At 38.2% G+C, this 26519-nt stretch overlaps 3 protein-coding genes and 1 long non-coding RNA gene across 5 annotated transcripts; 2 read left to right on the forward strand and 2 right to left on the reverse strand.

Moving 5' to 3' along the window:
• The first annotated feature begins 2159 nt into the window (after positions 1-2159).
• Positions 2160-8305, forward strand: LOC137736504 (mitogen-activated protein kinase 15). Of its 2 annotated transcripts, none has more exons than XM_068475766.2 (10): positions 2160-2897; positions 3779-4187; positions 4325-4482; positions 4600-4659; positions 5436-5585; positions 5707-5862; positions 5944-6155; positions 6909-7010; positions 7127-7287; positions 7427-8305. In XM_068475766.2, the coding sequence occupies exons 1-10, from the start codon at positions 2874-2876 to the stop codon at positions 7717-7719; spliced, it is 1725 nt and encodes a 574-aa protein (XP_068331867.2). In that variant the 5' UTR covers positions 2160-2873; the 3' UTR covers positions 7720-8305. The 2 variants fall into 2 exon arrangements, with proteins under 2 accessions (XP_068331867.2, XP_068331868.2); XM_068475767.2 differs by having other exon boundaries at positions 4325-4452.
• Positions 8306-8774: 469 nt separating this feature from the next.
• On the reverse strand, positions 8775-12563 carry LOC137736505 (BTB/POZ and MATH domain-containing protein 2). The gene is made up of 4 exons (XM_068475768.2): positions 11693-12563; positions 10829-11177; positions 9660-9939; positions 8775-9307 (listed from the first exon to the last, which is right to left on the reverse strand). Exons 1-4 carry the CDS (start codon positions 12112-12114, stop codon positions 9126-9128), a joined length of 1233 nt encoding a protein of 410 aa, XP_068331869.1. The 5' UTR covers positions 12115-12563; the 3' UTR covers positions 8775-9125.
• Positions 12564-17599: 5036 nt separating this feature from the next.
• On the reverse strand, positions 17600-18679 carry LOC148691910 (uncharacterized). The gene is made up of 2 exons (XR_015955312.1): positions 18475-18679; positions 17600-17798 (listed from the first exon to the last, which is right to left on the reverse strand). It is a non-coding gene; the product is annotated as an uncharacterized LOC148691910 (long non-coding RNA).
• A 4486-nt stretch (positions 18680-23165) lies between these two features.
• LOC137737861 (guanylate kinase 3, chloroplastic) lies at positions 23166-24570 on the forward strand. Its single transcript, XM_068477429.2, has one exon. The coding sequence runs from the start codon at positions 23418-23420 to the stop codon at positions 24297-24299; it is 882 nt and encodes a 293-aa protein (XP_068333530.1). The 5' UTR covers positions 23166-23417; the 3' UTR covers positions 24300-24570.
• The last annotated feature ends 1949 nt before the right edge of the window (positions 24571-26519 follow it).

The following is a 26519-nucleotide window of genomic DNA, read 5'->3' on the forward strand; positions in this document are numbered from 1 at the left end:
ATTATGCTTTGGAGATCCCATGTGATGCGCACATGCACCTGGCCCGCCTACCTGGTTAATGCAAATTAATGTTATATTACTATTAGTACGTTAATTACCTCTTAATTTCTCTTACCAAAATAAGAGGTCTACTTATCAAAAGATCAATAATTTTTTTTACCAAAAAACCAAAAAGATCAATCATTTTTTAAGGAATTGTTACTGGCATTCTAAAATTATTATTATGCACTTCAAAATTTATATGTATAAAACGAAAAATACAATTATGAAGAATAATACACAAGAAAAATTTTCAAATGCGAATAATAATTTTTTTTTATTGATTTATAATCCAAAACGTCCAAGGTCTTGTCAATTTGTAAATGAAACTTTAATGACGGTTAGGCTAAGCCTAAGTAACGAGCGTTAATTTTGTGCACACTTTTTCTTTATCTATTGGTTGTTACAAAGTTTGAAAGGAGAACCCTCCTGATATCATTGTGAACGTTCTCCTTCAAAGTACTGATCATAATCCGGTTAATACCTTTTAAGATGAAAGCCATGAAACATCGACTTGTAAGATCGAGGGGAGATTTTTGTGTATCTTCAATTGTAAGTATTCACTGAGAAAGTTCATCAAACATTTTGTGGGTTTGTTATTGTTAGTCAAATTTTGTTGCGTACATCCAATATCGGTATATACTCAAGCAATCTAAATAGTGATATCGAAATCTGTCCAGTGCTATTGACGCAATTTGTCAAATTATGCTTAGTAGACATTACATCAAATACTTGATGGACACAAAAAAGACGCATACCGAATATTCAAAGAGTCTTGAAAAACCTTTACATGTATATTTTTCAGACTTTTAATGATTCTTGAATCACCTTCATCCCAGTATACATCCGTCACTAAATAGACATAATATACAATTAATTACATGACAAGTTTTGTTGCATAAATGAACCTCTGAAACACGTCATTCATGTCCCTTTTCTAAAATAAAAATTGGTAATGTATTAAAATAAAATATAAAACGGTGGCATTATCTTAATTTTTCTGTGCATGAAAAAACAAGAAATGAGAAGTGAATTTTGAATAAATTGTTATGTAATTTATATTTTTATCCTAAAATTTGTTACATCCGGATTAATTTGTGAGGATCTTAGAGATTTTCATATCTTAATCGTTTATCGTACATCGTGCAATCATAAATTATTTTAAATTTTATTATTTAAAATTAAACACAAATAATATCTAACGAAAATTGACCATACAAGGTACGATGAACGACCATGATGTGAGAATCCTCATCCGCCTCCAAGCTCTTCAAAATTTGTTTCTTTAATGAAGTTAGGTATCAGCTACCTCCTGAATTAAGTAGTGTAGAAACATATGTATTTCATTTTGAGTTTTCAGTTCAATTGCTTAATTTAATCATTTAAGGACTCAAACGTTCAAAGGAAAAGTATTATTTGACAATATTTTTATAAAATAATCAAATTTATACATGAATTACGAAATATATGATGGATTTGGATCCTGAGTTAATGGAGAGGATCCTCCTCATTAATCATCGTGGGCCGTTGGATTTTTATCCAACGGCTACAAATAGGGAATTCCCTTTAAAGTTATAATGATTGTAGCTGTTGGATAAACGATGATTGATGAGGAGGATCCTCTCCATTAGCTCAGGAGAGGATCCAAATCCTTATATGATAACAACTATCTCATTTCCAGTTTTATATTTGTTATCACGAATTATATAATCAAATTCAATATGTTTGCTAGAAATGAATATTTTCATGTTTACTAGAAATGGTTACTGAAATGATTTCAATTTAAACTATAAATCTTCAATTCGATACTTAAAAAGGCAGAATTCATATAGGTTGACTGATCCCTGTAACATATCTTATTTTCTTTCTCAACATGATTCCCTCATTCCAAGTAATTAAACATATCATCAATTTATGGGGGCTCCCTAAAAGTGCGACTCTTCATAAATTTTCTATCACTTCACAGTCAACGTCAATTCTTATGTTAACGTCATAAAATATTCCTCCTCCTTATGTTTGAGAGGCAAATGCTATAATTATCTTGGTAAACCAAAAAATAAAAAAAAAGCCCAAACTGAATGGCAAAGAGGTATTTTTACCACAAATACAGTTTAATTGCCATCTTTAAACATTATGCTGTTTCCTCAGTTTAGTAATATTTTACTGTTCTTCTCTGTTGCTTTATCTCTTCGCTCCAAAGGCCCCGACTTGGAGTACGCTGTTCTGCGGTTCTCTCTCTCCCCTTTCTCTTCGAGATCCAGAAGCACTTCCACTCAGAAATCTCCAGTCCAATCTGCACATATTTGCCACTTCTTCAACTCCCAATTCTGCTTAATCCAAAAGCACTTCTACTCTGCTCTGGAAGAACCCATTACCCTTTTTCTCCAAAATAATCCTTTTTTGTTTTTTAATATATATATTATCTGGAAAACGTTAGAGATTACCGCCTTCTTAAGATCCTCCAAAGTTAGTTATTTCCGCTGGATTGCTTAGCAGAAGTCACACTTAATCTGTAAAATATTTGTTTCCAACTAAATTGGATACTTCCGCTAAACCATTTTAGCTGTCTCTTTTTGGACCAAAGCTCTTTGCTTTGCTCTCACAACATCCGAATTGGAATTGGGTTTTTTCAGTATTGTATTGGGTTTCAGATTTTGATCATTAGTTTGGTGATATTTTGGAGATTTGGTCATCTGGGTGTTTCGATTTAAGTGGGATTTGGGTTATCTTTTTGCTGCTTTTTTTGATCCGGGTCTGGGTTTTTTTTAAACTCAAGTGTTAGATGCACCTGTTGGATTGCTGCTTAGAAACCCTTTGGATGCTTGGTTGCTAAGATGCAGTCTGATCAAAGGAAAAAGGTAAATTCAATTACTTCTGATGTATTCCTGCAAAAATGCAAAACGTTTCTGATGTCCTTTTGATGTTTGCAATCATATGTTCATGTTGGTAGTTATTGATGATTTTATTGGAAGATTTGCTATTGCATTTGTTAATTTATTCATGATAATTGTTAATTACTTTGTGGTCCATGTTTAGTATATTTTTCTGCTGTATTATGTTATTATTTTTATATATGGACTCAACAGTGTGCCATGTTTGATGTCTCAGTTCTATGCCATTTTCTTCTGAGCATTTTTCTGTCCGGGAAAAGGCCGACTTTAATGTATTTGTCATATGAAGCTGTTGTTGCTCAGTTTTCATTTTGTATTGTAAAACATTTTATGGGTAATTCAAGGACTAAAAGTTAATCAAACTGAAATACAAGACATTGCATAAATTGCTTTTATGCTTAACATGTGCATCTCTGTTTTACTCAACTAATTAATACTCTGTATCATTTACAAATCTTCTGTTTACATTTGTTGCTGTTTACCTCCTGTATAATGATAAACACTAGTAGTCTTCAGTCAAAATATACAGGGAAATATTTCAAGAATATAACTAGTGGGTGTTCATCTTGGCTCCATGATGCTCTTACTGTGACATGTACTAGGGTGGATTGGCATGATTTTCTTTGCATTTCAGTTATGCTTGATGCAGGGAAATAATTCCAAACATTCTTTCATCATCTTCTACTTAGATTTGCAAATGCGAATTATTCGGTGTTTTTGGTCTCGTTTAACATTGTAGTGTTGTGGAGGGTACAGATCAACTGTTTCCATTTGTGCATCATTTCAATTGCATACTGACCTATCTTATGGTTTTGGATTGATGAAATGGTATGTTTATGATCATACAGTCATCTGCAGATGTGGACTTCTTCACAGAATATGGTGAGGGTAGTAGGTATAAAATAGAGGAAGTCATTGGTAAAGGAAGCTATGGTGTTGTTTGCTCCGCATATGATACACATACTGGAGAAAAGGTTGCGATAAAGAAAATAAATGATATCTTTGAACACGTATCGGATGCCACCCGCATTCTTCGCGAGATTAAACTTCTTAGGCTCCTACGTCATCCTGACATTGTGGAGATCAAGCACATCTTGTTGCCACCATCCAGAAGGGAATTCAAAGACATATATGTTGTCTTTGAACTTATGGAATCTGATTTACACCAGGTTATTAAAGCAAATGACGATTTAACACCAGAACATTATCAGTTCTTTCTTTATCAGCTTCTTCGAGGCATGAAGTACATACACACAGGTAGTTTCATACTTTGTAATGACCTTGTTCGCAGTACATTTACAAGATTTAGCATTACTGCAGATTCTTTTTACCTCAAACTCAATTGGATCCTGACAATACTAGTTCTGATTTTCTTTATATATTGGTTTTTGTAGCAAATGTCTTTCACCGAGATCTAAAACCCAAAAATATCTTAGCAAATGCTGACTGCAAGCTCAAGATCTGTGACTTTGGTCTTGCAAGAGTAGCTTTCAGTGATACTCCTACCGCTATATTTTGGACAGTAAGTACTCCTACCGATATATTTTGGACAGTAAGTTTCTCATTTAATAACTTGTGAGTTTCAATTTCCACTTGTTATCAGATTTCAATGTTTTCTGCAAATGTAAGTTGTTCAGGTCCTATCTATAACTTTCTCTTATCTATGAAGGACTATGTTGCCACAAGATGGTACAGGGCCCCTGAATTGTGTGGATCATTTTTCTCAAAGGTGCAAGAGTAATTATCCCTTTCATTATTTTCGATGCAGTTTGATCTTTTCATCTGGTATTGTAGTTGTAGCTCCGTGTGCTATAATGATTCTTTAAGAAGTTTCCAACTGATTCTTTTTGTGTGTGTGTTATTGGCCCATTGCATGTAATGCTTCTTCATCTCTTATTTTCTCCGATTCACTTCTAATTTTGCGGTGAACAGTGATCTCACCATCTGCCCTTTTCTCCTTAACTTACTTTCAGTAGATTTAGGACATTGTATTTAATCTATTGTCATGGTTTGTAGCCTACAAGGAACTCAGCTCCGACCTAATATGCACTAGCAATCCTATATTGGTATTTTTTCTTCTGTTGGAAGAGAAATTAATTAATTAATTTTGGCATGCACTGGCAATCCTATATTGTTAACCCTTTTGCTAACAAAGGCTTTGCCTGGAAAACATTACTGCATCTGTAACCCTTCCTATAGGTGCCGTTTGACAGATTGTTAATAATTTTATACAATATAATATTAGAATGAGCCATACCTTCACTATCTTCTATGAAAATCTTTCTTTGGTTGACCTTCCATTGTCTGCGAGGTTAATATTGCCAACTATTAGATATTGGGAGTACGTATACTTCTTATATGGCATTGAATAGTAACCGTTTTAAGTTAGGTCATGCAGTCACCAATCATAGCCATCTCAGTCTACTGCAATGAATGTGTTCGTTTTACTGCTTCCGTTTCCAGGTGTGACTTTCAGTCTATTGACACTCTGTTTTTGATTTTCAGTATACACCTGCAATAGATATATGGAGCATAGGATGCATTTTTGCGGAGCTCTTAACTGGAAAGCCTCTATTTCCTGGCAAAAACGTTGTCCATCAATTGGATCTGATGACTGAACTATTGGGAACACCATCTGCCGATGCAATTGCCAGGGTCAGTTTCCTGTAATAAATTTATTTACAGTATTAACAAATCCTGGCTATATGTTATTTTGTGTACATTTCATTGTCTGAGTTACTGTTTTCTGAGTCTAATTCTAAATTTTATCAAACAGGTACGCAATGAGAAGGCGCGCAGATACTTGAGCAGTATGCGAAAGAAGAAGCAAATTCCTTTCTCCCAGAAGTTCCCTAATGCAGACCCACTTGCTCTTCGTTTATTAGAAAGAATGTTGGCATTTGAACCAAAGGATAGACCGACTGCTGAAGAGGTAAATGTTAATGCAAATTTTTCATTACTTTTTACTATGTATAAAATTCTGCTAATGGAGATATTCTTCTGCTTCGTTTAGGCTCTTGCTGATCCCTATTTTAAGGGTTTGGCAAAGGTGGAGAGAGAACCTTCTGCTCAGCCTGTTACCAAGATGGAATTTGAATTTGAGAGGCGAAGGATAACCAAGGAAGATGTAAGGGAGCTCATTTACCGTGAGACTCTTGAATACCATCCAAAGATGTTGAAGGAGTACTTAGAAGGATCTGAGCCAACTGGCTTCATGTATCCAAGGTATTCTCATCCTAAATTTTATATTATCAACCTAGTTTAAAATAGCCTACTCATACATTTCTCTTACAAGAGTCTTTTGTAGTTATAATCATGTAGATGTTCATTGTCTGGTCAACTTTCTGCATCTCATAACATAAAAATGTCTGGTCAACATTGTCGGTGTTTTAATAGAACTGTTACTCTGAGTTGTGAAAAGTTGAAGCACCTCGAAATAAAACCCTGACTGCTCTTCCCAGTGAAGCAGATGATTTCTCATGCTAACGTCATGATGATCTGATCAAACTTTAGCACTGTACCAGGCTTCCATAAGAATGATTCTGTGATATTGCATCTGAAGCGTATAAACAAAGAAAACTCAAATGCACTACTTTAAGCCTCTTAGGGTTTCCTAGTGTAGTGAGGTGAACTGTCACTCTCAGGAGCCTTCACAGTTTGCTATCGAGGTGGGAGGTATATAAGGTACAGGAATCGGTATACAAGTAAGATAGATATGCACGTCTTACAATCTTGAAAATGCAAGAACTATGGCTTTATAATGTTAGTAGACAGAGTGTTAACAGATATTAGGTCTATTTCATGTAATCAAGTATTTGATTTGGAATCTAAACCTTGAATGTCAAATTTGGTGGATGAATAACATGCAAACCACCAGGAGAGCATGCAAACCAAGTTTCCTCCGATTTGCGAGCCTTATTGCTCTTCAAAGGAGAAAGGTTTATCTTAATTTTTAATATACTTGCTTTCTAAATACAGTGCTGTTGACCATTTCAAGAAGCAATTCACTTATCTTGAGGAGCACTACGGAAATGGCACAACAGCTGTTGCACCTGAAAGAACACATGCATCGCTACCCAGGTATCCCTTGTAGCTCCTGTTTTCTAAGCATCACCTGTGAATTCTATTAGTATTCTTATCGAATTGCTCGCAATCTGATTCGAAATCTGGGGATTGACTAAATTTTGTGCTTGTAGGGCATGTGTTTCATATTCAGATAACCAGGTACAGCATTCAACTGATGTCACAGATGACCTCTCAAGATGCTGCATCAAAGAAGCTGAGAAACCACAGACGGACAGGAGCAGTGGGGTCCCTACGACAAGGCTCCCAATTCAAGTTCCTCATACCATCCAAGGTGCAGACATGATTACAAATAAATGTTGTTAACAGGGTGTCTGGTTTTTCGCCCTCTAGATGCTCTTGCAATATTTATTTTGTTCCCATTAGTCACTTTACTTTTTTTTTTAAACTTGTAATGCTGCTTTTTGATGCAGGAGCTGCAAGGCCTGGGAAAGTTGTGGGGTCGGTATTACGCTTTAATAATTGCGGCGCAGCAGCTACAGCAGAGGCTCTTGAGCAGAGAAGGGTGGTGAGGAATCCAGGTTCTCCGGCTCAATACCCTGCTGCAAGTGCAGCTTCATATCCGAGAAGAAATCTGCCCTGTAAAAATGAGAGGGGAGAATGTGAAGGTGTTGAAGGTTCCAACGGGCTGCAGCCAAAGCCTCCTCAATACATACCAAGGAAAGTTGCTGCTGCTCAGGGTGGAACTGGTAGCCAATGGTATTGACTCTTTGGCGGGTTTATATGGTGGAATCCAATATAGCCATAACAAATGTTAGATGGAGCTGTTATCCACCGCATGCTAACCAGGATTGATCCATCACTAATTGAAACTTCATCAATTTAAGTGATTCGAATACCAGTTCCGGAGAATGCCACATCTGCGTGAAAAAGATTGAGCCCTTTCAATCTCCACCAGAGGAAGTTTAGCGAACAATTGTAATTTATATCACCAAGTGAAAGTGAAGGGGTTGTATGATCTGTCTTCATGATTCCGCTACTCTCTGATTCGAATCAGAACAAAGACGTGAAGGGGCACGTGACAACTTGGAACGAAGAAATGCCAAGCTATGCATCGACTTACCTGGTTCTTTTCATCTGTCCTTTTTTTACCATAGTAACTGTTGTAATTTTTCGTTTCATCCCTTCTGGCGTAACGTCAATGTTTGTAGATTCACCTTGTATTGTTTTCTACTTGAAATAATGATCTCTCTCACCCTCCTTTTATTGAACATGTTTGGAAATCTGTGGGGGTTAACTGGTTTGATTGTGGTACTTTTACTGGCAAATTTAAACTTGTTTTGCTTTGTTAATTGGGTTGGGTGCTTCGTGCTTGAATGGTACAGTGAAATACAACCGCTTTCAATTTTATGTTCTGATCCAGTCTGATCCAGACTTCATTTATCTACCTTCATGCATGCACCTATGCATCTAAGTCCGTCATAATGGTGTGTGAAAATCATTTTCCTTTCGTTATCAGTGAAAATCATTTTGACAGTTTATGCTAAGGGCTTGTTTGGTGTCGAGGACTCGATAATCATCAAATTGTTGGATAACTTTCAATGCTCATGGCATGGTGAAGGAAAAAATGAAAAAAAATCTGTCACCAAACGAGCCATAAAGCGATTCTTAATTTTCAGCAGTCTGAAATTCTGGGAGTCGGGACGCGCTTAGAAAACCTCACTTGTATCTAAATTTATTAAACTTTGATCTCCTCAAGCAAAACATGCGCGATGAATCCTCATAAAACAATCAACATGTCAATATATATAGTATCAAAGCTGACGAAATCGAATGACATAACTTCGTAAATTCTACATATTCAATCACACGAGAGGGATAACAGAGCACAAAAAGTGATAATAGTAAAGATGCTGCCATTTTTCATCATCTATAAAAACGACAACTCCAATCTGGACCAAGAAAAAATGCACACATACTACAGCCAGCCATCATCCGAGGTTTACAAACTACATCACCAACAGATCCTCGACAACACGAGATATTACAAACAAACAAAAAACCAACTAACCACTAATCCTTCTTTTCGAAGAATTAGCCAGTGCAGTACAAAATATGCATCGTAGAAAGCTCTTGTTTTTATTTTATTCTTCTAATTGCTTATTTTCCAAATCAATACAACCTTGCCTTAACTCGCCTTCCATTCCCATCAGTGCCGTCTAATAAGTTCCCTTTCCCGTACCCAGAAGTAACAAAAGAATGATCACCACTACTTGCAACGTAACGCAGTAGCTCGGTGATGACTGAAGGGCAGCTTTCCCTCAAGTAGTTAAATCCTTCAGTTTCAATCACAGCTGAAAACAATTTACCAGCCTTCTTGTCAATATAAAGTTATTCAACAGACAGCAACACAGACATTCAATCCGCATTATTAGAGTAAATGAAAAGAAAAATATATGCCTGAGAAGTTCTCATTTTCCAACCAACAAGTGAAGCCTCTTTAATTCAAAACCAAACCCAAACCACCACAAAATGGAAGTCCCCTCCCCAATCTGCAAGAGAAGTTCTCATATTTGAACGAAAAAAGAAGATACTGAAGAATCGAGGAACACTGGGAGATCAACAATGGACGATTTTTCTATTTTAAAAAATAGCTGTCTAGAAATATTAACAGTCAGAACAAATCGGATAAAGAAAAAAGTTTACCTCTTAAATTTTCGGGCACTGCAATAAATTTGAGGCATACAGCTCTAAGTTGTTCACATTGGTGTTGCTCTGCCAAGGCTAACGTTGTTGCAACATTATTTATGGCAACATTTTCGCAAAGTTTAGCCTCACACATCAGTTTGAGCCTCTCGAGGGCATAGCGATCAGCCGCTGCCAGAAGATGTTGGGCCATTACTGTAGACGCCCAGCTTGAATTTAGCAGCCCCACAAGCTCTTGCAAGTCTGGTAGAGAATCCCAGTAGATGAAGTGAAGTAATACCTGCAGAAATCCAAAACAAGAAATCAATCAAACTCATATGTTCCCTTTACTAGAATAGCAGAAATCAATCAAACTGTTAGCAACCGTCTTCTGTGCATAAAAGATGTATTGAAGAGGGAACAGGGCATTGTCAATGCCAATGCTAAATATGCAGTAAAATAACAAAGACAGAAGTAACACAATGAAATACTTGGTAGATACGTTTCCATTAAATATTTGAATTAAGTTAATTTAATACATGTGTTTCATAGTTGAACAATGCCATAATGCAAAAACAAAACACCTAGCTGCATCAGATACACACTTGAAGGTTGCATTACTATGAACTTCTTATCCTTCAGCAAATAAAAACTCACATTTTAGAACAAAAAAGAGCTGCAAATAGGTAACATGTATAATCAGCCACAATGAAACTAATTCTCTTGTACACATTGAAGTCTGCAGTCAAAATATAAAGCTAATAAACAAAAATGACATCTCCTTTATCATCTGTTACTATATGATTTAAGACTGTAATTTGAATTGAAGAAGAGAGTATTTATCCCTAAGCACACCCACCAATCCATATAAACAACAAAATAAAGTCATAAAAAAGCATGAACAGCTTTACTAAATTGGTGATAAAGGCAGAAAAAATTCATGTATATGATCTCCTAGTTTGTGCTTCCTATAGAAATGTCCTGCTTCATACCATAACATGAACACTTTCTTTGGGACAATCAAACTTCTGCTAAAGTTTGAAACTGATTTCTCAGCCATATGCGTCAAAAACGAAAATCAAAGCATATTCCCCATTCATTTTAACAGTTATACACCTATTAACGCTTTTGCTGGGGGGAACAAAACGTGCAGCGGAAGAGAAGCCTTCATACAGAGAGAGCAAGAGTACCTTAAATGCGGGAGCTTCAATGTCTTCAACTATTATGAAATCAGTGTTTTTATCTTTTAATGGACCAAAAAGTTGTGCCTTGAACACAGGCGAGCGTGCTGCGAGCACCACTTTGTGGGCAGCAAATACTTCTTCGTCAACTTTGAAACTTACATCAGTCAACTTCCCACTTTCTAAAAGCTTACCAAAATGCTGGCCAATATTGGAAGGTGGTTCTGCTATATTGTATGTTTTAGGTCCTTCTGTATTCGTCTTAACAACACCAACACGACATTTTATTATAAGGCAATCATCTTTAAGGTAGTCCGATCCCTCTAAAAGACTTCTTTTGTAGAAGCGTTTATAACCCCTGCAACATCCAAAAGTTGAACCCAGTTATGTTTTTCACCCACAGCATTACAGGCAACAATTTATGTCGTATACGCTATATTTATTTGCGGAAATCCAGGCCCAAACAATTACGGTGTTTTGCAATGCTCACTAGCAATGCTAATGACAGCTTTGCCAAAACATGAAGTACATAATACACTCTGCAAACAATGGCCAAAACTTTTAAGTGGTTATCCAGTTGTCAGACGAGACCATATAAGAGAAGATAATACTGTTTGGTCTTTTACTTTCTTTACATTTAAACAAATTTTATGAGGTATTTTATCTCCGAATTGCATTCAAGGAGCTTTAAGTTTGTGGCGGAAGTCGAACTAAAATGGTTAAACTTCAAACCTACAACATCATTCGTTTAACCAATTCAAGGAAAATTTTCGCACTTTTAAACACACAATATGCAATCAGAATCCAATACAGACATATATACATACAACTTAAACAAAATTATACATCGAAAGAGTAATTCACAATGCATACCACATGCTTCCGCGGTATTTAAGCGTATAAGGACCGCCATCGAGCATCCTCAGAAAATGGCTATGCACCTTGTGCCGTTGCCTCTCGCTCTGATCCAAAAGCGTCAATTCGAACAACGCCCTGACGTCGGTGCCCTCGCTGGCCAGAGCTATGAACACCGACACATACCCGGCGTGGTCCTCAACGCTCTTGCCATCCGGGTAGAAATATATAGCCCACGTGTACCCACCCACCACAAACGAATCGGAGGCGACGTACTTACCGATTCCCATACCCTTGGCAAGGGAGTACCCACTGATCTTAAACTCGTGGCACCCATTTACGGTCTCCGTGCACGACGTCGAGCACGTAACCGGCGGAGCCAGCGGCGGTGGGGACGAGCTGTGTTTTAAAGCTTCATTGCGGACCCCGATTCTGTCCATTAACAATTACTGGCCGGTGGGGCGAAAAGGATCGATTTTGATGTTCTGGGGTTTCTCAGGGAGGGAAATTGTTAAAGGGGTTGGATTGTATTTGGAATTAGGGTTTTGATTGAACAGTGTTGGAATGTAAAATTGGGGGGTTTTGGGGTTGGAGTTGGTGGTCCAAACTTGAGGATCGGAAGGGTTGGAGCGCGAGAACAGAATTGGCGGGCGGCGGCGATGTGGGTTCGTGGTGGGTTGGCGGTGGATGGGGTGACCGTGGTGAGATTAATATTTTGATTCTGATTGAGTGGGGGTAATGGTTTTTATAAGGTTGGAATGAGGTTCGAGTTCTTACTTTTAAGGAAACAAGACGACAACATATAACAATCAGAATAACATTGATTAAGCAATTAAATATGTCAATAAAATAAGCAATTAAAAGAAATAACAATCAGAATAACATTAACACTCATTTTCTCATGTGGGAAATACTTTTTAATTTGAGAAATCCTAATGAGACTCTATGAGAGCGGGACTCTCTATAAACTATATATTACTTCACAATTTAATTTTAATTTTTGTGCCCACATTATAAAATATTGTATTAAAATGCAGAGTTTTACTTTTGAAAAAGTCTCTTTAGCATTTTAATTTTAATTTTTGAAAGAAGAATGTGGATATGCTTTTAAAATGACTGAAAGCGTTTTTGATGAAAATATTTTTGGAAACAATTCTTAGTAAATATGTTAGTAAATTCATGAATAGCACTTAAAGTGTTTCCCGGAAGAAACACAAAATTGGTTCTTCTTTTAGAAAAACACTTAAATATTTCTGGAATTCAAAAACATTTTCTCTAAAAATACTTTCAATCATTTTAAAAGCATAAATCAGCAATTTGTTTCTGATGTAGAAATAAATTTGGAAAGTAATTTTAAGGTCAAATCTCAAGTTTGGTCCTGTAATGGTTTAGTTGAAGTTCATTTTGGGTCACTGGTTTCAATGTCTCTAAGTCCTTGTAATTTAGTAAATGACGCAATTCAAGGACATTTAACATTTTCCGTCCATTTGTAAATTTGTAGACAAAATTTATAAATAAAATGATTTGTCACCAATAGGAATGATCACGTTTATCAATGATTAAGTAATAATTCAATCAGTAATTTTCATATCATTTAGTTTACAAAATTTTATCTATAAGTTTAATCTCTCTAACATTATCCTATGCAATTGCACAACATCCACATCAACCCAGCAAAAACTCTAAACAAAGCCACAATTCTTTTCTGGTTATCTTGCTAGTAGCTAAACAAAGCTATATATATTGAGAACACAAAGTAGGCAAGGGAAACGTGGAAATACTACTTGTATGGTCTGATATAAAGCATCCATGGGAGCAAATTCTTCCTTGAACAAATACCAATAATTAGAAAACAAATTAAGTCACAAATGGGAGCAAATTTTCACCCAGGATTGAATTGTCGAAAACATACACACACAAAGAAAAGAGACAAACAGAGTTGGACCAACACCGGGGTGGTATTATCCAAAGGGTCTTCGATGCTTAAGTCATAGAAATTGTAGGAAGCAATAAGGGCGTGGTGAGAGTTCTTGATTACCAAAATAAAGTGGCTGCCTTGGCTATTTAAAGAGAATTGAGGAGTTAACCTTAGTGTCTAGATTCTTTGAACCTGTTGGCAGAGTGTTATCTAGTATGCAAACCGATGGAGGAATATTCTTGAGATTTCGAGAATATGCTTCAGATAGTCTTGCTCTGCTAAGATAAGGATAGGCAAACCTATTGCATATGAGGGTAATTTGTGTATGTCGCATGGCGATCGAGTTGGACCGTTGACGATGAATTGGGCATGGGGGCCTTGATTGTGGACTTTTAAGGCCTCGTAGAGAATGTGGCCTATTAGAGTTTGACTAAGTATGTTGTTAAGGACAGAATAATCATATTTGATAAGTTGTACACATGACGTATTCCTGTTAGTCTGAATATTTTATGTCCCTACAATAGCCTTATAGCCTTATAGAATAAAGCATTCTGATCTCACATGGGTGGTTTGCGCGTCTAATACCTTCAATTCTCCTCCTAGCCACATGGCCACCTGTTAGTTTGTTCAACTCTTCCTTATTGTTTTCCAATTTATTAAACATGCCAAAAGGAGATGAAGGCGTCCTAAATTTTCTTGAAATGACTAGAATGCCCATGCCTGTAGTGGCACATTTCATTAAAATATCTTTGAATTGCATCGTTTGCTAAACTATAAGGACTTACATTGAGACAATTAAAAACACGGGAGCCAAAAGTGAACAACAGCTAAACTACAGGAACCAGAAATGAGACTTAGCCAATTTTTAATTTCAAACAACAAATTTCTCATCTAATGCTTGTTTACTTGAATTAATTTGATATTGGCCTCTCTCTTACATGGAGCAGTTTGTAGTCTTGTCAGCATCCCAATATGTTCCATTGGAACTCAAAGGAAGCCTCAGATTGTAGATGACCTCACCCCGCTGAACGGTATACATGTCCTGGAAAGCAATGACCACGTCGATACTATAAAGCTCAGCTGCTGCAGGGCGGGTCACAGATTGATATTGCTCGAACAACATATCGTGCCCTTGAACGATTACATTCTGAAAAACGGTTGTGTTCTTGGGTGTCAACGACATCGACCGATCCATCAAAGTCACCTGCCCAATTCTCTTGTCTTGATAGTATGCACTGACTTTGACGTCAATCAACCCGAGGAAGAGTTTCTTCTTAGGGTTTGTGAGGGTGATGTTGAGGGCGAGGTTGTAGGAGAGAGTACGGTTGCTCTCGCTGTAATCGAACTGGGTGAGATGAGCGCCGTTGACGGTGAAGTCGGGGCATTTGTACCCCGAACTACTTATTTCGGACGACACCCTGAGCCCAATGAGAAGAGCAAAAGCTATGAGAAAAAGAGCAAGCATCAAGACCCAAAATATTTTATCGCACGCTGATAACAGAGTGCTTTTAGTTGCAGAAATGGGTACGGAATCGGGATTCTCGCAGTCGTCTGAGCTTTTAGCTGTAGATATGGGAGTATAAGTTGCAGACATGGCTACTCCCATGGCTAAGATATATGATAGAGAGAATAAAGAGGGCACTGTTGCGAAAACTGGACTGAATCATGAGAAACGAGGCTGGGCGTTAATATATACACACACACACAGACGACTTACAGAGACATTTCTAATACGCGTGGTAGGACTAGGTATTACAAAGACAATTCTAATACGCGTAGTGGGTGGTTTACGTGTGGCTTCATTTCCTTTTTTGAGCAATTCTTTAACAAGAAAATATAAATCAGTTTTTTATATTAAAAACCGAAAAAACATGATTTTAACATAAAAAAACTAATTTCTTACACGCGTAAGCATATGGGAGAGACTGTCAAATTATCAAAGAGACGAGTCAAGGGCCCACTTTCAACAATACTGATATTGTCACCAACTTATTAATTACCACCTGCACAATTGGTGATGGAGTCAGAATTTTATAACAATGGGGTCATAGTAAATAAGCGGGAAAATTTTATAGGATGACAATAAGGTCAGCAATGCTTTATGGCACGGAATGTTGGGCAGTGAAGCATCAAGATGTACATAAAATTGGTGTAGTGAAGATGAGAATGCTTCATTGAATGTGTGGGCGCATGAGAAATGATAAGATTATGAATGAAGATATCCGAGGTAAAGTAGGAGTAGCCAAAATTGAAGGAAGGATGAGAGAAAATCGGTTATGGTGGTTTGGACATGTGAAACGAAGGCCTACTAACGCTCCGGTTAGAAGATGCGATTAAGGAACAGAGGTTCATGGCCAAAGGGGTAGAGGAAGACCTAGGAAGACTTTAGAAGAGACTCTAAAAAAGGACTTAGAATACTTGGATCTAACGAAAGACATTTCACAGAACCGAGTGGAATGGCTTTTTAGGATTCATATAGCCGACCCCACTTAATAGAAAAATGCTTTGTTATTGTTAGGGTCATAGTAAATAAGCGTCTAGAAGTTAATCATACTTTCATTTTATATTGTGCATGATTTGTTATCATACTTCTGAAAGGTCGTATTATACACCAAGATTATGAGTTAAACACACGGCAAACAAGAATAGAGGAGATCTTTTGTCAAAAGTGGAAAATGAATTTGACAATCCTTAATGAAAGCATAGCAAGTTGTACACTCTTACTTAGTATATTCAAAATGAGATTAACACTAGGCTCAATAAATCATAAAAGATTAACTTAGGTATTGTGTTTAATCGAGATTTTCTTTTGAGCTCGAGAAGAAAAAAGATAAGAGGAATCAAGGAAAAAATAGTTGTTCCTATAAAGGGGAGATTGGCATGAGATGAGCTAGTTGGGGGTGGAGGCCGATAGAAAAAAAGAAAAAAAAAAAAAAGGGAGGAAAAACTAAAACTCCTTGCATCCAATGCACTCATTGTAGTTTTGCTACTTCTTTCAGGTGTAAGATTTTATCATAAAAAGTCTATGTATTAGTTGGAGTGGGGTTAGGATATTTAGTCTCTTCTTTTTCTCTGTCTCTGCCCAATGTGGGATATTTCAACAAAGACTAGTTATTATCGTTATTATTTTAGTAGAGCTATAGCATTAGTAGGTTAAATAGTTATTTATGTCATGCCCAGATCTCGACATACGTCAAGAATCGACATGTGACAAGAGGAAGTAACGTTCGTTGAATATGTCATAAGTTACAAAATGAAATACTTTAACAAATAACCCAAAATAATTATGAGGGTGGCTATGTACACTCCAACAAGAAACACAACCCTCCCTAGACTAGGATCAAGTCCGAGGTGCTCAAAAGAAAGTCCCAAAAAATAAAGTACAAGAGAGGATAAAGGGTAACCCTAACGCTCTAAGTCTCCGATAACTGCACCGCTACCCCCACCTACGGACCTCTCGGAATCTACTCAGACTTGTCACCTGTATGATCAGTGCCTACACCATCGGAATGGTGCATTAGGCAAACAACAACCCGGATAAGCTGCGAAGCTCGTGTGAGTGACAATAATGCAAAGTATGTGATAATAATAATAAAACCAGCCATAAATCACAGTTTATAAACCTCGAATATAATTCATTTGTAAGAAATCAATATCAAGTCTCTAAAATCTCCGAATGAGGCACCCAAACATCCAACGGTGTTTCTAAATCAAAACACAAGGTTCTCAAAACTATAGTTCACGGAAACACTAAAAACTAGGGCTAGAGTGACGCAGTTCGTCCGAAGCCTACATAAGTAACCAAACAGGAAGTGGCCCCTATTGCAGATTAACCAAGCAGAGCCATTCCTTGCAGTAACCAAGTAGGCAGTGTGACACGCCCCGACCCCGAGGTCCTAGGGACATCGAGATGGTCACGTGCTGGCCGTCACCCGAAGGGTGATGAAAGCCATTTAATTTAAACAAAAACTAAGAAATAAACTAAAGTACGCAATAAAGACTAAAAACACGAATAAAAGTTCAACTTCTAAATATTGAAATTAGGTAAACACACAGCACGTCCAGAGCATAAGTCTAATACAGAGTACCAGCAGAACTAAAATCAAGAAGTGCTATTACAAAATATGGTGAAGCGGAGCGAATACGACACAAATCACTGGTAGGGGAACGCCTCGTAGCTCAAGTCGTAATCCTCGTTCCTAGGTCCTGAAGGGGGCGCAAAACAAAGGTGAGTGGACCAAGTTTATATGTACAATAATAGTAAAACAGTTATCAACGTACTAACCCCCAGGTTTTATGAAAACACATATATAATAAGAAACATAGGTTTTCCGAAATCTAGCATGTCGTGCAATGTCTCAAATCATAAATCGCATAAAATAGTAATCACTAGTGAATGTCCGATATAACACTTCAGGCCCCATGCCGGCTCCCCGTCTCTGAGCAGACAGTCAGAGGAAAATGCACTTCAGGCCCCTTGCCGGCTCCCCGTCTCTGAGCAGACAGTCAAAGGAAAACACACTCCAGGCCCTATGCCAACACCAAATCGTCGCCCGGGAAGGACCGGACATATCCCTACGTCCCGTAGCGGAAAGGACCACTAGGTAAGTACAAAACCAGTGAACATACATATATTGAAAATCAACTTCATAGTATAAAGTCATCCATCATCTATACTATAAAGAAGTGTTCTAAATATCATATCGTCATCCATCAGATATTCTATAAGAACATGGGTTATAGGAAAAATAGTAATAATTCAAACTAGCCTTAGTAAACATGTTATCTCAAAACGTTTCATAAAACATAATCGTAAAGTCATGCTTTTCTGTGTATGCAATTCTACCATTAAAACATGCATTTTTAGAAGGGGTCCACTCACCGTACACCGATGGTGCAAGCCGTACCAAACAGGAATAACAGAATCACCGCTAAGAATCGCACCTAAACACATAATTGAGTACTTTCAGTCAAACTCTACTCAAACGATTGAATTTGAGAAAACGGACATCAGAAACGGGTTCAGAACGTCAAAATTAGCCTAGGAGGGTCCCCGCACGAAAACTCAAAAAGTCAACGGTCAAAGTCAACGTTGACAGTTGAATAGTCAAAGTCAAAAGGCAACGTTGACCCAGTCAACGGTCAACGGGTCAAAGGTCAATGGGTCACGGGTCACTGGGTTTTGGGTTAGGGTTTTGGGCTAGGGTTTTAAGTGGGTTGGGTTTGGGTTTTTGAACCTCACGGCCCAAGGCCTAATTAAAAAGGGGAATGGGTTTGGGCTGCAACCAAGGCCCTAAGGCCTTTGGGTTTTTAAATGAAATAAACTAAAAATAAAAAAAAGGAAAGGGTGAGGGTATTGGGCCAAAGACCCAAATCAGGCCTAAGGCCCGTGGGTGTGGGAGATGGCCCGAAGGCCTGGGTGCCCGGAGAAGAACACCGGAGCTTCCATAGCTCCGGCCAACTTCAAACACGTGAACTAGACCCCACTCTAGGTACCAAAATGAAGCACTAGACGAGAGGAGTAATTTTATACCTTGGGTTCGCCGTGAAACGGCCTGTGATGGCCGGAAATTCCCTAGGAAAACACACACTCGCCAGAAAATCTGGGTGAGCCTTCACCCGTGCCAAAAACTCTCCAAAACCTTGAAAATTCATGAACCCATCTCAGTAACCACATTTAACCAACATCTAACTTGACTAAAAAGGAAGAAACCATGCTTACCCAACCGGAAAAACAACTAAATTCGCCGGAGTTGCTGGGATTCCTACCTCCTCACGATGGTGCGGGCAAGGGAGAGAGAGAGAGATGAGGTTTGGTGATGATGATGATGGTTGTGTCCTCAAGCAGGTGCGACTATGGGTGTATGTGTGTGTGCTCTGTCACGGGTAGAAGGGGGAGAGAAATGGGGGAGTTTTCGAAGGAGAGGAAAAAGGTGCAGACAAACAAAAGAAAAGAAGGAAAAGAAGAAAAAAGAAAAAAGAAGAAAGAAGAAAGGAGGGACATGGCAGGGAGGGGGACAAAAGAGAAAAAGAGAAGTGGGTTAAGGTGCTGCCACGTGGCAGTCTAGGGTAGAGTAGTAGACTAAATTTTCAGATCTTGATTGTGTGACAAAAATGAGGACTAAAGTGATAATTCTATAAATTTTTAGGGAGAATTACAGAATTATCCTTATAAGCAGGGGCGGGTGTAACATAGTGACCCCTTATCGGGGATTAACCAAGCAGAGTCACTCCTACGCATCTGTTAGGCTGTGATTCCCTATCGCAGATTACCAAGCATGATCACCCCTAAGTTTGTGTATGGCCATACCAAAGATATAAAGATCGCCTATTGCGGATTAACCAAGCACAATCCATAAATAGTATTGTCCTTTATCGCGAATTAACCAAGCAGGACCATCCATGTACCATTGCATGGTGCAGACTCGACGTCAACTAACCCCGTGACATAAGGGTAACAGTCCTCTACTAGCCCTCACGTTTATCAAACAATCAAATACATATTTTAAAACACAATTCATAAACAGCTCAAATATCCAAGTCACATAACATTTCATAAAGTAGATCGATGGCACATTTTATAAAAACAATTATTTATCATAAAACATATTTTAGAAATCTATGCTATATCCACAAAGTATACTAGCATGGGAGTTTTCAGGGTAATAACTATATCACATATATTAAAGTCACTCACCTGGGATCCGCGCTAACGCACCCAAGCACGAGAATCAAGGTGTCACGCTCTATCGCCGCCTTAAACACAGTATAAGCCCACATTTAGAATTCCTTCAATAATTCATATAACCATAGCTTCAATAGGTTCCTCTTAATAATATTTTAAGAGAAGTTGAACTGTCGCTCAAAGGTAGGGTCTACGATCGTACGTCACTTGCTCCATAAGATTCAACCACTAGATTTTCGATTTGTAAGTTCCTAAGGTCATTAAATATTACGTACAATAATAGCTCAAAGTTTGATGGCGATCCAACGGTTGGATCGTCATTTGTTAGAATATTCAAGTGGTGGACCTTAACGAAAATATATTCAAACGATAGAATTCCATTAATCGGATGTCAAATATGGAATCGGGGAATCAAATGTACCTTAGGGTGGTCAAGGGGTGCCTCGGCCCACGCGTCGCCTGACTTGCTAGAAATTCAACTTTTTCCAAAAATTCTCAAATTTTACAGGAATGAAGATTTCAACGAGTAGAGTAAGTTTTATACATGTGACCAAGTCCGATTGGACCGGGAAAAGCTCCAATTTCACTTAAATCCGCCGGAAACCCTAGAATGGGTGAGCTTCGATTCTCCTTCCTCAGTGCTCCAACGCCCCTAAAACTGGTTGAGTCTTGTTCCTGGGTCCAAGGGGAGTTGATTAAAGGTGGTAGTGGGTGGTTAGACTCACCGAAATGGCTGAATCGCTGTCAAAACTCCACGCTTCACCACATTGTTTTACACGGCTTTGGACTTAAAAATCCTCAAATCTGGGTGAATAAGGTAAATGGGGGATTGTGGAAGGGCTTGCAGGTGTTGGATGGGTGAAGATCGTTTGAAAAAATAGTGGAAGTGGCCGGAAATCGCTCGGTCAAAAACGGGTTGCTGCGCGGGGATGGTAGACGGGAAAAGTGGGGTCTCTCTCTCCTCTCCTAATTGGCTGCTGCCTTTCTTTCTAATTTTTAATTGGTCCCTTCTCCTTCTAGCTGATTGGTCCACTTAACCCATTAACTGATTGAGTCGAAACCAAGCCCTTGATTAGTTCTCATTCCCACCTAGTGGGAGTTTACTTAATTTATAAACTAAAATTTAAATAACAATTCAAATGTCTATAACTATACCATTAGAATCCGGACTCGCAAACGACTTTCGTCTATGAGCTCATGGTTTCGAGATCTGTTTAAAAACACTAATTGTGACTTCAAAAGGTTGACGAATTTTAAAGATTAATTACAAAAATTCAAACCGAATAACTAATCGATTTAATTCCTAAAACTAACAGAGTTAAAATTAACTAATGTAAATAACGTAAACATGAAATACGAATTTAAATTACAAGATACGTAATGAATAGTAAAATTCCAAGGACAGGATTTCACGATTTGACAAGGAAAAGAAAATCGATGGGAATCAAACTCGGTCTATATATATAAAAAAAAAAGTATAGTTTGATTTATATGAGTACTTTTGGCTTAAAATTCTTTTGGGAGTTTTGCACGTCGCCCATCCGTAGGAAAATTCTTGGCTCACCGGCATTATTTGGTAGCTCTTCCAAACACCTTCAAGCAATTATTGGTTTTTGACATTTTGTTGAGCAGGTTTACAAGCTACAACGGACCTTTCTTTTTAGGGAGGTTCATGGAGGCATTGCATAACAACCAGGGCCGTCTTTAAGATTTTAGGAGTCATGTGCGAAATTTATAAAATGACTTCTTCTTAAGATAGGTTTTTTAGAAAAAGTACCCATGCATCAAAATTTCCTTGCCAAGCTACATGAAACAGATTTTCGGAAGTCCACAAACAAATTATTGCTAATTGCCTGAAATGAAAGGTAAAACTATTTTGATAAAAACGTTCCTCAGTAATATCATCATGACTCTTGAAGTCTTGTGCGGTAGCAATACCAAATCAAATACGATGAGTAGTAGGGTCCTGAGCTAAGCCTTGGCTAAACCTTGGAAATATTAATGTCATAATGCCCTTCAAATCCTCCTAGTCATTATCCTACTGCAATAATTATTGCTAAGAAGAACGCAAGACAATGTACTGATGCTAGAAAGTAATAACTTAAATAAAAACAAACTTAAGACTCACTGATTGTAAATTTATAAATGTCATTAAATAATAAGTAAAAGAACTACAAATATAACCTTCAAAAACTCTAACTTGAAAGTTTCACTTGAATATATAACATTATTATATAATAGAATTGAAAAAAAAATCGTTTTTAGGGTGTTGTTATTAGCATTTTAAATATCTCATTGTACACTCCAAATTTTATATTTAGAAAGAAAAAAAAAATTACACTTACAAGGAAATGCACAATGAGATTTTAAATGCTAATAAAAGCAATTATTTTTTTTAATATATAGCATTATTACATATAAATTTTAGATGGAAATTTTTTTGGGGATTTGGGACCTTGTGCGATCGCACATTTCGCTTTCCCTCAACACCACCTCTGATAACTACTCTGCCATTAATGGATAATGACACGTGACGTGATGTGAGTGGTTGAAAATATATTTGTACTAGTAATTGTTTTTACTCTTCCAAAAATGAGTGGACTTGCACAAAGGCAATTATTGTTCATAGTGAATAGTAAGGACAATTTCAATGCCTTGCCCTTGCCCTTGCCTTCCTAAAATGAGTGGACTTGCTCTTACGAGAAGGAAGATTCAAAAACGAGATTTCAGATGCATGAGCGAATGTTCTTAATTAACTTTAGCTACAAGCACTTGCAATTATAAAAATCTATCAAACTTCGTATAACGAGGTAACTTGTGTAGATGAATTTACACTATCGTAGCATATCGTTTCAATACATTTCATATTTTACTAAATTGAAACACCAGGTGATAGTGGACATCTTCCATATATTTCTTTTTCTCTACACAAACATAATACACCCCCTGAAATTGCACGGTGCCGCCGCCTGCCATCCTTTCCAAGGCCCCAAGCCTTGTTGGTGTTGGTTAGGCTCAGCCCAAAAAAGGACCATATCTACTTTAACCGATAACCGCAGAGCTTCGATTCCATGCTCTGCTTCCCCAACCTCATATAGTGCACCCCCACCTACCTTCCTCCCTTCTCTCTCTCCCTTTCGATGTTTCGCAGATTCCTCACCTCCTCTCTCTCTCGCTTTTCCCCTCCTCCCCCCCTCCTCCTCCGCCCCAAAATCCTCCCAACCCCCAATTCCCTCCACCGCCCCTACCCAAAACCTACCCCCTCACTTCCCTCCAACACCCGACCCTTATCCTCCCAAATGGGCGACGCCCGTCGACCCGGTTCGGTTCCCATTCCCCACATCGAAAAAGCCGACCGCTCCGAGCTCCTCCGCGCTCTGGAGTCCTCTCTGGGATCGGCCTTCAGCTCCGAGCCGCTCTGGCCCAGCCCCAGCCCCCTAATTATCGTCATCAGCGGCCCCAGCGGCGTCGGGAAGGACGCCGTCATAAAAAAGCTCAAGGATTCCAACGAGAACTTGCATTTCGTGGTAACGGCGACGACCCGCGCAATGCGTCCCGGCGAAGTTCACGGCAAAGATTATTACTTTGTGAGCAAAGACGAGTTTTTGACAATGGTGGAGAGGAACGAGCTTCTGGAGTACGCGCTGGTGTATGGAGACTACAAGGGGATTCCCAAACAGCAGATTAGGGATGAATTGGGGAAAGGGTACGACATCGTTTTGAGAGTCGACATCCAGGGTGCTCAGACTCTGAGGAAGATTCTTGGGAACTCGGGTGTTTTCATATTTTTGATGGCGGAGAGTGAGGCCAAGCTTGTGGAGAGGCTGATTGACCGGAAAACCGAGACGAAGGAGTCGCTTCTTGTGAGGGTTGCGACGGCTAGGGAGGAGGTGAAGCATGTTAAGAATTTCGATTATGTGGTGGTGAATGCGGAGGGGAGGTTGGACAGTGCTGTTAAGTTGGTAGAGTCCATTATTGACGCGGAGAAAGCTAAGGTGCAGCAGAAGAGTTCTGTGATATAGCTGTGGAGGTAACTGTGGTAGCGGGTCGAATTTGTGTTTTTCGATTTTAATTTTAGTTATAAACTGTTGAATTTGAATGGATTAGTTTCGCGTGTGGAAGAATGCACGCTATGATCCGAGTTCTAATGGTTTTATAGGAAGTTGTTTATTTTGTAACAATTTGAATGTGAATTTTAGAACCTAGGAAAATCAACTGCTTTAAGTAGTTGCAGTTCACAGAATCACAATGTGTTGTTCAAGAAATTGGAAGCAAGCTATTATCTTTATCGCAGTTATCTTTATTAAGCATGCATCCACACTAGTGATCCTTAAGCATACGGTGTTAGATATGGTCGAATTTGATGCACTAATTAGTGGAAGGTATGTTGATTACGAAATATTCAGGTTCATTGGAGATGTTTATGGCACAAACTTTTAGTAAAATGAGTTCGTTACGAGATAAGCAACAAGAAGTGACATATTTTTATTGCTATACAACCCTTTGATAGCCATTGTGCTCCATACTAAACCAAAATGCTTCACTTCACGCTGGCTTTGCTCAACGTTTACAGAAGTCCTGTCTTTGTATATTAGCGGGACATTTAAACAGGTGAATTAGAGAAATCAATCTATGTTAGCTTTGCATGTTTAGAGTGAAATCTGGTTTCGATCTCCTTGCTATCAGATATCATCTATGGCGGTCTAAATGCCGAACCTGTCTGCTCAACCTGCCTATTCCGGTATTCCCCATATTATGCTCAACTGGTTCAAAGAATTATGTGGTTTTGTTTGTCACTTGAAGGATGCAAATATTTACTGCGCCATTGTGCAAAGTCTGTTAACTAATCTAGTAGCCATTGACATGGATCTGTTGTGTTGTAGCTAGGCCTGTTAAACATGCATAAAGTTCCTATTTTTTAAATAATTTCTGCTCATGGGCTACATAGTTTTCCCAATTCATAACCCAAGCTGCTCACCGGTTGGATTTTCTTGGTCAGGTATCGATAGTCCAGAATTAGATCTTGCATCATACATTTAATTTTAAATTCTCCAATGTATAGACTGCTATTTTTCATGATGATGTTTAAGTGGTTAAGTTCATAATTCAATCCTACCCCGTTGTCATCTCTTTGTTTGTCTTGAATTCGTATAGATTAAACGCTGATGTGTGTTGACGTTGACTTCCTCTAGCCATCATGTAGCTTAATAAGCTTAGAGGCACACTTAAGTTTTTGTTTTCTACTTTGAGCTGGAATTTAGCTAAGAGAGGGACCTGAAGTGCTTAGTGTTGCTTGTTTTTGCTGTATTCTGTTTGTTCTGAAAAGGCCTGAGAACGTTGGTATATGCCGCTACCTGTTTTTTTCCGTATGTTAGCGACTGTTGCTGCTATTCTATATAGTATAGTCAGTCTGAATTGAAGATTCAATTTTATGTGTTGAGCTGATTTGGTTGATAGTTTCGAACTTTCGATGCTGCCCCACGGGAAGATTGGACCGATTGGTCATGACCTGGCTTAGGTAGAAGAATTTGATCAAGTTGTCTAAAATATGTCTTCCCCCTAGCACAGCCAAATTATCTTACTCTAGCATCTAACCTAATCCATAGGACTCATTGAACACCCATGACTTCAAACTTGAAATCTACCCAAAACAGCAGACTCATTCAATACCCAATTCTAAAATGTTGCTTCCACTACTCATTCCACTATTGTGAAGAGATTACCTAAAACTTAGATACAGCTGTGGCGGCATCTCAAAACAATCAAGTACTGTAACTATTTGATTGGCTAGGAATACAGCTACAGACTACAGTGGCGTAGTATCATTATGTAGAGGTGTTCCAAATAAGCTGAAAATCATGTAACATGATTTAGTGGATTAATAGAAAATAAATTATAGGTAACATGATTTAGTGAATTAGTAGCATCACGTAGCCGTGTTCCAAATAAACCGAAAATCACTCGGCTCGAGACTTTCTACGTACGTGGAATTAACTAAAAGGAACCAAGCCAATAAAGATCAAATGCAACCTTAATTAACTAAAACTAAAAGCCACGGCCTTTCAGGCTTAGCTGTTGCCCAAAACACTCTTTGACAGAAATTGGATCCGTGCACTCAAACTCAAAAGGGATTGTAGGAGAGCGGGGAGCGGGACCCATCTGAGCCTTCAACTACAAATGAACTCATAACCCTTTTATGCAAGATTTGATCCAAAAAGAAGCGTTATACTTTTTTAATTCGT

This window comes from Pyrus communis, chromosome 13, assembly GCF_041283825.1.
Source record: "Pyrus communis isolate YQ-2024b chromosome 13, ASM4128382v1, whole genome shotgun sequence".
Taxonomy (NCBI): domain Eukaryota; kingdom Viridiplantae; phylum Streptophyta; class Magnoliopsida; order Rosales; family Rosaceae; genus Pyrus; species Pyrus communis.